The 12,138-nt window shown below is 41.6% G+C and overlaps 1 protein-coding gene across 2 annotated transcripts in view; it reads left to right on the top strand.

Moving 5' to 3' along the window:
- Window positions 1-11,871, top strand: part of psma1 (proteasome 20S subunit alpha 1) — a 237,704-nt gene extending 225,833 nt beyond the window's left edge. For both annotated transcript variants that reach the window (XM_078549241.1, XM_078549240.1), the window contains exons 4-10: window positions 2,265-2,368; window positions 3,276-3,364; window positions 3,599-3,669; window positions 3,843-3,972; window positions 4,106-4,185; window positions 10,723-10,827; window positions 11,623-11,871. In XM_078549241.1, coding sequence (XP_078405367.1) covers window positions 2,265-2,368; window positions 3,276-3,364; window positions 3,599-3,669; window positions 3,843-3,972; window positions 4,106-4,185; window positions 10,723-10,827; window positions 11,623-11,682 — 639 coding nt within the window. In that variant the 3' untranslated portion in view covers window positions 11,683-11,871. The remainder of the gene's footprint in view (window positions 1-2,264; window positions 2,369-3,275; window positions 3,365-3,598; window positions 3,670-3,842; window positions 3,973-4,105; window positions 4,186-10,722; window positions 10,828-11,622) is intronic.
- Window positions 11,872-12,138: the final 267 nt, after the last annotated feature.

Here is a 12,138-nt window from a genome sequence, read left to right as displayed (position 1 = left end):
TCATCACCCTCTGTCTCCTACAACTAAGCCAATTTTGAATCCATCTCATCAAATTACCCTGTAACCCATGTGCATTTGCCTTCTTTATAAGTCTCCCATGTGGGACCTTGTCAAAGGCTTTGCTGAAATCTATATAAACTACATCAACTGCACTACCCTCATCTACACACCTGGTCACCTCCTCAAAAAATTCAATCAAATTTGTTAGGCATGACCTCCATCTGACAAAGCCATGCTGACTATCCCTGATCAAATCTTGCCTCTCCAAGTGGAGATAGATTCTCTCCTTCAGAATTTTCTCCAATAGTTTTCCTACCACTGACGTGAGACTCACTCGCCTGTAGTTCCCTGGCTTATCTCTACAACCCTTCTGAAGTAGCAGAACCGCATTAGCTGTTCTCCAGTCCTCTGGCACCTCCCCCATGACCAGAGAGGAATTAAAAATTTGGGTCAGAGCCCCTGCGATCTCCTCCCTTGCCTCCCTCAGCAGTCTGGGACACAAATTATCCGGGCCTGGTCCACTTTTAAGCCTCCCAACACCTCCAATACCTTGTCACTCCCTATATCAATTTGCTCAAGAACGTCGCAGTCTCTCTCCCCGAGTTCGATACCTTCATCTTCATTCCCTTAGGTGAAGACGGATGTGAAGTATTCGTTCAACACTCTACCAATGTCCTCTGGCTCCACCCATATATTGCCCCCTTGGTCCCTTGTGGGCCCTACCCTTTCCCTGGTTATCCTCTTCCCATTGATATACTTATAGAATATCTTGGGATTTTCCCTACTTTTACATGATCTGTTTTACTAAAACATGCATACATAGCTTGATTATGGTAAAAATAATCAAGCTATATATGCAAGTTTGAATAAAACAGCTCCTGTACTGAACCTTTGTTACCAAGCCAGCAGTTACCTAACAGCACTGTGAGTGTACCTGCACCACAGGGACTGCAGCGATTCAAGAAGGCAGCTCACCACCACCTTCTGAAGGGCAACTAGGGATGGACAATAAAGGCTGGCCCAGCCAGTGAAGCCCATGTCCTGTGAATGAATAAAAATCCCGTTAAATTAAGTACAAAATGCTTATTTTAGTCCTTCAATTGCCAGTTTCATCCTTGTCCCTTTCCTCTTTCTCTCTATTCTTGGATTGCAGTTCATTTATCGTGAGCAGCCTTCTGCCTGATTCAAGTTGGTACGTTTAATGAAGGGAGTGTTTTAATAAGGACACTTTTCCAGGAGATGCCATTGGAAAGAAATCCATAACTAAATCCATAACACAAGGTGGACAATTACTCTCCTTACCTCAAGAGACTGAAACAAGATTAAAAACTTAATAATACAGATTAAGGGCCCAAACTCTGACCCTGTTGTCTATGAAGTTCAGACTCAGAGGTGAGAGTGCTACCAACTGAGCCACAGCTGACACTGGCAATGTGTTGCATTCCCTTCATCAATTTTTTCTGTGAATTCATCAAAAAGTTTGATTTATCAAAAACGTTCTATCTTCTTTAAATCCGTGCTGGCTCTCCTGAATTAATTCAAATCTCTCCAGGTGCCTGTTTTTTTTCCCTTGATTATTGTCTCTAAGACATGACCCCCCTCTAATATTTCCTGACTGGCCTCAAGTTACTGGCATTGTACTTGCAACCTTTCTGGAATAAAGATGTAACATTTTCCACTGTCCAGTTTTCAGACATCTTGTATCCAGCGAAGATTAGAAGATTATAGCAAGCCCTTTGCTATCCCCACCCCAACTTTTTAACAACCTGGAATACAAGCCATCTGGACTGGGCGATTTATCCACTCCTAAGCATGGCCAGTCTTTCCAATACATCCTGTTTATCAATTTTCACCCTATGCATTACCTCTACCATCTCTGCTTTTACAGATACTTTGTCAGCATCCTCTTCCTTACTAAATACCAATACAAAATATTCATTTAGTATTTTAGCCTTGCCCTGCGCCTCTAAGTATTTATCACCTTCTTTGCCCCTGATAAGGAGGGACAAGACTCCTTTTCTCCCCCAAGAAGTGCATCCAAAAACCCGTTTTCCACCAACACACCAAGTACCAAAACCTCATGGGTTTATTCATTTGCAAGATTGAGACTATCCATGCATTTGCCTTTTCCTCCATGTCCTCTCCCTGCTTATCCCCACTCCTTTTTTTTCATCCTTCCCTTCCTTCTTTTCTCCACCTTTCAAATTGTTGTAATTCAGCATAAGCTTTTATTGTATTAATCTTCTGAACCATTTGTTTTGTAGAGAGCTCAGTCAGCATTGGCTGCTCATCAAAAAAAAGTCCTTCATGTTGACAATCATATTGGCATCTCCATTGCTGGTCTCACTGCTGATGCTAGGCTGTTGTGGTGAGTATCTGTGCAGTTAGCCAGTCAGTTTGTTTAGTTGCAATTAATCTATTATAGAGGCACACTATTGAAAGCAAATGTGTCTAGCAGTAAGATTATGCCTTCTGAAATGGGGCACTCAATGAAATTTATCCTTGAAGGTGAGCTCTAAATAGTGGATTCATATAGTGTTCCAAACCTTTACTTCTCCCTTTTCATGTCGTATTATTCCATTCCCTTTCCACCCTGGTGTTACGTTGTAGTTTTCCATCAAAGAATATTGTTACCATGCTGTTTTAAGATAAACTATCTTTTTGTTCATAATATACTTCGGGAGTTTTCATCCACTTTGACTTGCACCACCCCCTCAAAGTAGTAACATTGATATATTACAAGAACATCAGGTTGGCTAGCATTTGGAAGGGTAAAATCTGTTCATGTTTCAGGAATTAGGAATAGGAGTAGATCATCTCACCTTCAAGCCTGTTTCCATTTAATGGGATCATGGCTGATCTGTGGCTCAACTCCATGTGCTTGCCTTTACTCAATATCTCTCAATAACTTTGGTTAACAGAAGTCTTATCATTCTTGGATTTGAAATTAACAATTGACCTAATGTCAACTGCTGTGTACTTGCCTTTTTTCAATAATCTGCCCCTATTTTTGCTGTGGGTCGGGGAGAAAGTATGGAGAAGCATCACAGTGAAATTGATAATGGGGGGGAGAGCAGAAGACTGATAGTGGGGGCGCGGGGAGAAATAAACTACTATAGTAACACATGTCTGATCACATTACATTTCTGTGAATTAGGTAGATACATATGACTGTTCGTGATCAGTATCTTTTCTAAGTGCATTACTACTACTTGCTTCGTTTACGTTCCATGCTCATGATTTGTAATGCCTTCACCCCCTGCTTTTCTTGACAGCAACTTCATGCGTCAGGAGTGTTTGGACTCGAGATTTGTGTTTGACAGGCCACTACCAGTATCGCGTCTAGTGAGCCTGATTGGAAGCAGTATCCTTTAAAGAAAAAAACACAGATTTTCTATCAACTAAATAAGTTCAAGCTCTATTGTTTATGCATAGCTAAGACCGACTTAAAATATTTCAGCAAATTTTGAGTTTAAAACTTTGTTCCTGACTTGCTGTAAACCATTGTTTTTTATGCAAAATAGATTAACATTCAAATTTGTGTCCAATTTTGAGTTTGGTTGAGAAGTATGATGATTCTTTAACCACTTTTATCTAGAAACTCAAATTCCAACACAGCGGTATGGAAGGAGGCCATATGGCGTGGGATTGCTTATTGCTGGTTATGATGTAAGTTCTCTCTTAGTTTCAGAAGACAAAACAAGCTGGATTAATTCCTGTCCAGAGTGAGGCCTGATTTACACTGTACATTTTTTATATTTGAAAATTTAGACCACAATGTTTTAGAATGGTCCTTCTATGTCAACCTGTCAGATTAAACCAACTTTTCCTTTCATCCTAAGGATATTGGCCCTCACATTTTCCAGACTTGCCCATCGGCTAACTACTTTGACTGTAAAGCCATGTCAATTGGTGCCCGTTCACAGTCTGCTCGAACTTATCTGGAGAGAAACATGGATGAATTCCAGGATTGTAAGTGTGACAAATCGCGCGGTGTTTCTCAAACGTGTCAAATTTTTACTCATTATATTTCTCTCCTTTCCCTCTTTCTCTTTTACCCCCTCTCCATTCCCCGGCTCTGATCCCACTGCCTCTTCCTCACCAGGTAATTTGAACGAATTGGTCAAACATGGTCTGCGTGCTTTGAGGGAAACACTTCCTGCTGACCAAGATCTTACCACAAAGGTATTCTTTTTTGTTGTTACAATGAAGTGCTGTACAGTGCCATGCTATTTCACATGAGTATGTGAGGGACTTTGACCTGTGCTCCACTGAAATCTCTGGTTAATGCAATAGGACAGTGAGTCCAAAGTAAAACAAACCAGTATACCGTATAAAAACAATGGTGAAGCATATATCACATGACATGAAATGTGAGAGCAGACTATTGGAGTGTTTAAACAATATTTCCACTGCCTGACTGCTCTGGAGGAACTCTACAGATTGCGTGTCAAGATTTGTGATGGTCTGCTGCACAGTTATTGCCAGTAGCTGTATGGTGGCCAGGAGAGGAGGAAGGGAGGAGACAGCTAACATATATAGCCCCTTTCTGTCCAACTGCAATACCAGTAAATGTAAGCGCAACCCCAATTTCCCCATTCAGCACTCCTGCACCTTACCTCTGTTACTGGCCATTACAGTTTCTATTTGGCTAGAATGTAAAAAGAAAAGCCACCAAAAATTGAATTTTCCAAACCAGGTTTATAAATCAAATCATGCCATTTTTCATACAAATATCAAGTAATCATCGTTGTGCGTTTCTTTTGTGTCTGTTTTCTGCCTTGACCTGTTCTAGTGCTCCCACACAGTTCTACACCAGTGGCTGCAGCATGACTGGTAGAAGGCTGCTGACTTTCAGTGGGGGAGACTCCAGATGGCATTGCAGTGCCTCTGGCCAGAAAAGGCCTGGCTTTGGACTGTACCATCTTTCCATGGGTAGCAGCAATCTGGATTGTCTGTCTGGCTGATGGGCAACAGCAGGGGTAGTGGTAGGAGATAAATGCTGTCATTTTGAAAGAAGGCAGCTGTTTCATGCTTCATGCTGTCACTGCTAATCCCCCAGGGCATTGCTTCAGCAATCCTGTAATGTGCTGGAGAACAGATTGATGGACTGTGCAAATCCCTCTGAACATTGGTATCCACAATTCTGATGACAGCAGTCTGAGCCTGTGTGGCAACAAGGTGAGTTTGCATGACTTCCAATGGAGCACTCAGACACTGGGTGGCTTCTGCTTGTGCTGCATTTGAAGCTGAGACATTGGCTATCAGATAATGTATCACGGTTGAGTCTGCAAGTGTGCTAATGGAGTTAGCCATCACTTGCACACTTGAAAGGATGGGCTCCAAACTCCCTGCAAAGCCCTGTGCTGTGTTGGTGCCGGACCCCTTCATGCTCCTTGATGTTTGCTGCAGGCTTTTTGGCAGGCCTGTCCCCCTGCCAATGCACCAAGCATTTCCTTGTGCATACTATCAGCCGCCCTCTTTAGGCTGCCCCATCAAGGTGGAGATGATGGCATAGTGGTCATGTCACTAGACTAGTAATCCAGAGGCCCAGGCTAATGCTGTGGGGACAAGTGTTCAAATCCCACCACAGCAGTTTAATCATCTGGAATTGAAAAGCTAGTCTTAGTAATGGTGACCATGAAACCATTGTCTGGTTCACTGATGTCCTTTAGGGAAGGAAATCGGCCATCCTTTCATAGCCTGCACTAAATGTGACTCCAGGCCCATCAATGTGGTTGACTTTTAACGGCTGTCTGAAATGATGTGGCAAGCCACTTAGGCAATTAGGGATGGGTAACAAATGCTGGCCTTGCCAGTGAGGTCCACATCCCATGAAAGAATAAAAAAAGCCCTCTTTTGAATTTGCAGCAGGAGAATTTGTGCCACTTCGCCCTCCATTGAGTTGGCACCCTTTTACCCTGTGCCAGCTACAGGCCACTCATGCCTGGTGTCTCACAAAGTGCAAATCCCAACGCTAAGTTAGTCTCAAGTAGACAAAGTGCCAGAATTTGAGCAGGTGGCTGAGTGTGCGAATGAGTAACAGTATTCCTCCTTCATCATTGTCTTCCTGCTCTTCCACCTCATGCTGTTCCCCCGAGTCACAAAGCTAGGGTTGAGGGGTAAGAAGCAAGAGGTGCATGATTACACCATCTGCTGCTTTTGAATCGGAAGAGATTGTGAGGGGGACTGGGTATGAGCAGATTGTCATCTTGATGGTTTCAGCCCTGCTGTTGGCTGTGGCCGTTCTAATGAAGCGGAGTCCTGTCTCTCCTTTGGGATAAAGGCATGCAGCAGTGCCTGTCCCCTGCCAGTTAGGTGCTGCTGTCTCTGGGTTGTGTCTCCTTATGTTGCAAGAGAGATTGAAGTGGGAGAGACACAGTGAGTGTAGTACAACCTTTGGTTGATGTGGCTGTCATAATTGAATATCTTGCAGTGTGCAAGCCATGAGATGTTCTGGTGTAACATTTGCAACATTGCTAAGTGGGTGAGGGTGAGATGCAGCTATGAAGGTTAGGTATGAAATTATGATTGATAAATGTTGGTAGTTAAGTGATTGGGTGTGGGTTGGGACAATGCATTGAACAGCACGTGAGGCTAATGGCACAGTTAATGGGATGTGGCATTTGACCGTGACCACTCTTGTGGTGTCATTGAACCTCTGGCGGCACCCAAGTCCTTGGGGCTGGACTCCTGACATTGACTCACAGCTCTCTGGTCCTACTGTCTTCGCAAAGTTTGTCTGGAAGACCCCCTGGCTCCATGTGGATTAATGACATCACTCTTCCTCTCTGCTGAAACGTCCAGTGCAGCATAAGAAAACCTTGGAGCCCCCTTTCTGCAATGCTGTACCATCGATTTTCCTCAATCAAAATCAATTTTAGAATATCTTCTATCACCTACTACAGCCACATTGACCCTCCCTGTTAAGAGATGCAGCCTGGCTTTAATTTGTGTTAAATTCCCAACGATTTTCATGCCCCCTGCTCAGGTGTGCATCCACTCAACAGCACACTTAACAGTCATTTAGATTACCTGGCAGCACATAGTTGCCTGCTGCGAGTTAATCACGTATCGCAATCACTGTACCTGTTTGGGAAAGTGGGGATGTGGGGAGAATTCCTGTGTCCGCCCTGGATTACACATCCCTGATGTACGGCTGTATCCCCTAGATTACACGTCCCTGATGTGTGGCCGTTCAGTTCCCCCTTTTTCATTCTTCGACACTAGAATTACAAGTTGAGACACCAACATCAGAATCTGGTTGCAAACCAGTTCTCAATGTTCTTTATTGAGAAAAGCTACAATGGACAAAATTTAGTGTTCAGGTATGCTCACTATCACCTGCCCAATCGGTCTTCCGACAGTAGTGGGTTCTGTGCAGCTGGTGACCAGCCAAAGTCCTCTTCCTACGTCTGTGTTCTGATCAACTGTATTCTTTCTTCTTCCTTTCTTCTCTCGTTTCGCTGTCTCTTGTCTTTCTCCTCCTTTGGCTTAAACAGGTTTAAACCTTGACAGGTTTTTATAACCTTCTTTGCTGCAGGGTTCTCTTCATGTAGGCAGGATTTTGAGTGACCACAGTGATCTAATCATTGGTGGGTCACCTCGTCCATTGTAGCCACAATTCACTGTGATCTAATTCGTTCTGGACTTCGGCAACTTATGTCCTGGCCATTGTACTTCGATAGAATTGATTATTTTTCATAGTAGGGCACAGCAATGGCTGAGAAAGTACAAATATCGAAGTTTAATAATGCTAAATGGTTCAGCAATGCCCTTTTGTCCTGGTGTCAAAGTTCCTTCTGCAGTTTGCTGAGGCCAGCTAAATTGTCCTCTGGTCAATGGCCTCCTACAGTCCTCCCTTTAACATCCTTTCTCTTGTAGAGGGGGAGATATTATCTTCACTTTCTTCAACTGTCCTGCCGATTGATTGAGTGATTAGTGAGCAAACCTTTACACTTAGAATTAAAAAAAATTTACCTTTTCCCCTTCTCTTTGCAAAACTTTTACTTGTTTATGCAGTTTAGCTTTGGCAATCATACTTTTAAAGTGACATTGTAATATTAATATATACACAACTATAATCAACTGACTGATGACCAATACATGTGAAATTATCCTGATCCATGGTGGAACTTCAATGTTTATGCCAATATATTCACATGGAGGTACACAAATGTCATCAATTTCCTTTACCAGATCCGGAGATTTCTGTTCCAACTCATAATAATGCCGTTGTGATGTTTTAAAACTGTCAATTCAGTATAATGCTAGGGTAATAAAGATACATTGTAACCAAATCGCGACACATAACTCTGCAGTTCTGATTCTGAGAGCGGACTATTTGCAGTAGTATTAACAGTTCCATGGTAATGTTTTGGAGTAATGACTATAGGACCAATTTGCACACTTTATTGGGGGTGCATACAGAAGGTTGGGTTGTTAATGGCACAAATGGTTTACCCATTGTACTTAAACTCCGCCTCCTGAGTAGTTAAACAATAGGTGCCATTTCTAAGCTGGTTATCGGGGATAACTTACAATGAGCAATGAATATGTACTGTACCATTAAACCCACATGACCCTGTGGTGTTTGGATCAAGGTGGAATTGACATATTACTATACCTTCTGCCTGATAACACCCCTCTATACTAGTGGTCATAATTTCCTCCTTTATCTCCACTGTATCATTTTCTATGTGTAGGTATTTCATAAAATACCCCTTGTTTTTATTCATCCCTATATTTTTCAATCAGTAAAAATCCAGGGGTACATGCTGTTTGGGTACTGCAGGCATGCTTAACACAATTCTCAAAATCTTAGTTTGTGTCTTCCCACACTTTATGGGAACGGGGTAAGCTTCCGTGGCCAGTTGGTAACTGGTACGGGTGCAGTTTCTGATCAAAGAAACTCAAGGCTCTCAAATGATCATCATCTATCCACTTGGGAACTTCCCCAACTACTGCAAGTTTTCCAGTGCCTGCTCAAACAACCAACATCCATATGTCACACATACGTCATTCTGTGCTGCCTCAGCAGGTGCATTTTTATCTTCTCTGTTTTCCTGATTAATTATTTGTGACATCTTTTCCAACTTTCTAACTACTTCCTGCCTTTGGATGGTTACTATCTGATTCTCCCTTAACCCATCTGTTTCAGTTGTAACACCTTGCTTTAATATTTCCATGAGCCTAATTTTAAGATCATTAAGTTGTACTTGTAGCTGGGCATTATCAAGACTGTTAACTATTGAAGTGCCTGTATTAAAATAGTGGCTGCATCAGCTATTACACCTCGTTTCCTCCTGACATGTACCACAGTCCTCTCATTATTCTTACTTTCCCCATACTAATTCTCAGAGAATTGCATTAAGACTTGCTGCTATAATTTCTCATACAGTTGTTCAGTTTGGCGTTTACAAATTGCAGGCAAATGTAAGCTGGTAAGGTTCAGCATCACTGGTACCACTTCATAATATACCCCATAATACAGTTGTTGTCTAGTGGGAATCATCCCTAATCCGTTAGGTGGTCCAGGAATTTCCTCTGTTCTATTTCTTTTCCCCTGTGTAACTGTTAAGGTTTTGCAGGAGGTTATTTTGCCTTAATTCATAGTTCTATTCCCTTCAAGCTCAGGCAGTCTGGCTGTTATACGTAAGTCATCTGAAGTGGCCCAATTAATACCATTCTCAACCATCGTTTCAAGGTTATTGCAATAGTGGTAGTACATGAGGTATTACTTTCTTTAATATACAAATAAATCCCTCCCTTTCCCTTCCACCCATTTGGTCCAACATAACTTCTTCCATTCTGCTCTTGTGTTACTGGTATTCCTCACTGTTCCCATGGTGAAGTATAATTCCCTTTTTCATCAAGTCCTTTCTTCAGCAAGATATGATAACCAACATATTCAGGAGCATGGGATACATACTCCCTTCCCCTCTATGTTGAATGTGGTGGCTACTATGGTAATGTTGGTATCACAGTTCACACTTGCATCTGAGAAGTTTGGTTGGTTTTGATTACTATTACTGCCCAGCCATCCCTGCCAATACATCCTGATATATGAATTTGGCACTCCCATTACCCTTCAAAGATTTTCCCAATTGGTTTACTTAAGGCGTAATGTGGCCATCACAGAGATATACTTTAGACTCTTAAGTATCTCTCCGTGTTGCCTGAGCAATTAATATATTATTCAATCATCGAATTATCCAGTGTGGTTTCATTCTTCCATCCTTATTGTTCCTGCAAGAGAAAACATACGTGACTCTGTGAGGTTTCCTGACACAGGATACATGGCAGCAAACCTCACAGGTTGAGTGATTAATTTTCGAAGTGTTTTTTTCCTTTGTTTAGTCAACTGGGTGAGGGTGTGATGCTAGGACCTGGTCTTTTCCACACGGGAGTACCCATAGATGGCATATTTCTTGGTGCTTGTCCCGGAGGTAACGGTGGAGTATAAGGGCCTTCCCTTGTCTTTGACACCTCCTGACATCATCATCGTACCAGACACAAGGCATAGCCCTCCAGGGGTTATTGGGTTTTGTGACTAAAATATTTATACGTGCTAATTTAATTTAACATATATAAATTGTAGAGTAAAATTCTGCAACTTCAGTTTAGTCTGGGGATCACAACCGTTCCTGTATGTTTTCATTGTTCAGATTACAGTGCAACTTTATTCTAAATATTGGTATTTTATTTTCCTTTGCCTGTCAGAATGTCTCAATTGGAATTGTGGGTAAAGACATCGATTTCACCATTTATGATGACAATGATGTTACACCATTTTTGGAAGGCTTGGAAGAAAGACCCCAGAGAAAGGTATATGTGGATATTCTTGATGTAAGATGCAAGTTTTTACTTGCAACCATTTTTAAACTGCTGTGTTCCATACTGTCATTTTTGATCAGCCAGCTGTCTGACACTTGCAGAAACCTGTCACCCATCATATCTCAAATGCTAAATCAAATTGCTGATAAGCCTACTTGTGGTTTCTCTTTGCCTGATATGGAGTGATATTTCTTTCCATAGGGAGATATGCCAGTTTTCTAAGCTCACACAACTTAGGCACATGTTGGCAAGAGTTTTGGGGACCCTAAGAATGCATGGAATATTGCTGGGGTTTAATTGGGTAAAATCTCTCAGCCTCCCAGCATTAAAAAAACTTGTCAGTTTCTTACCCAATTTGGACCACTTCGTCTTTAATGACATTGGCATCCATGATTTTCTTGAAGCAGGTAAGATGACCTACTTCTGGTTCTACCAGTTGAGCCAGTCTGCCTGGACAAATTCTAATAGCACCCTGAGTGTTAGCAACCTGTTTGTTTCAGGTATCATATTTGAATTTTCCATTGGAGTTTGCTAGTTCCGGTCTCTGACGAACTGTTATTGAGTTGGACCCCCTTTGATCCTTAAGAGATCCTGTTTATTTTGAAATTGAATGGTAAATTTGATCATTACAGATTTGTTTCATCATAATTATAAGCCCAGCTGAGGGTTTTTTTTAAAGATTGCAGTCTTATTTTAATCTTATTTTCTACTCATCCAGGATACAAATTCATGTTAAACTGCACATTTTTTTTGTAACTTTACTAATCTAATGAAAATGTCTTACAGGCGCCTCCAGCTGATGATGCAGCTTCATGTGAAAAACCAGAAGAACCAATGGAGCATTAATCTGTTGACCTATCATCTTGTGCTTTGTAGCTACATTTGCAGCACAGCAGAGGCAGGGCATTTGAGACAGCTTATGTTTCAGTAAAACAGGGATAAAAATACCATAATTGGTTATTTTCTATAAAGATTTTGTAACCTATCGACATAAACCAACTGTAAAATCAATAAACCCTTCATGTATTCCCAAAATTTGGAATTTTGTTGTTTATTGGGGTGAAATGCCTAATGCTTGGCAAGGCAGGTTATAAGGTGATAGTCGAGTCTCTCATTTAAATATAGTCCCAAGAACTTAAATATCCATGAGATTTAAATTTTGATTCTTATAGCAAGGTGTTTACCTGCTGAGTTGGTAGATGCACTGCCCAGTATGGCACTGAGCAACTCGGATGAATTCAAGTTAATGGACTTATGTTTTTTGAGTTGGCTAATTTCAGACAGGAGGGCAGTAAAATTGGG

Source organism: Cetorhinus maximus, chromosome 9 (assembly GCF_964194155.1).
Source record: "Cetorhinus maximus chromosome 9, sCetMax3.hap1.1, whole genome shotgun sequence".
NCBI classification, from domain to species: Eukaryota; Metazoa; Chordata; class Chondrichthyes; order Lamniformes; family Cetorhinidae; genus Cetorhinus; species Cetorhinus maximus.
This window is presented reverse-complemented; position numbering and strand designations above follow the sequence as displayed.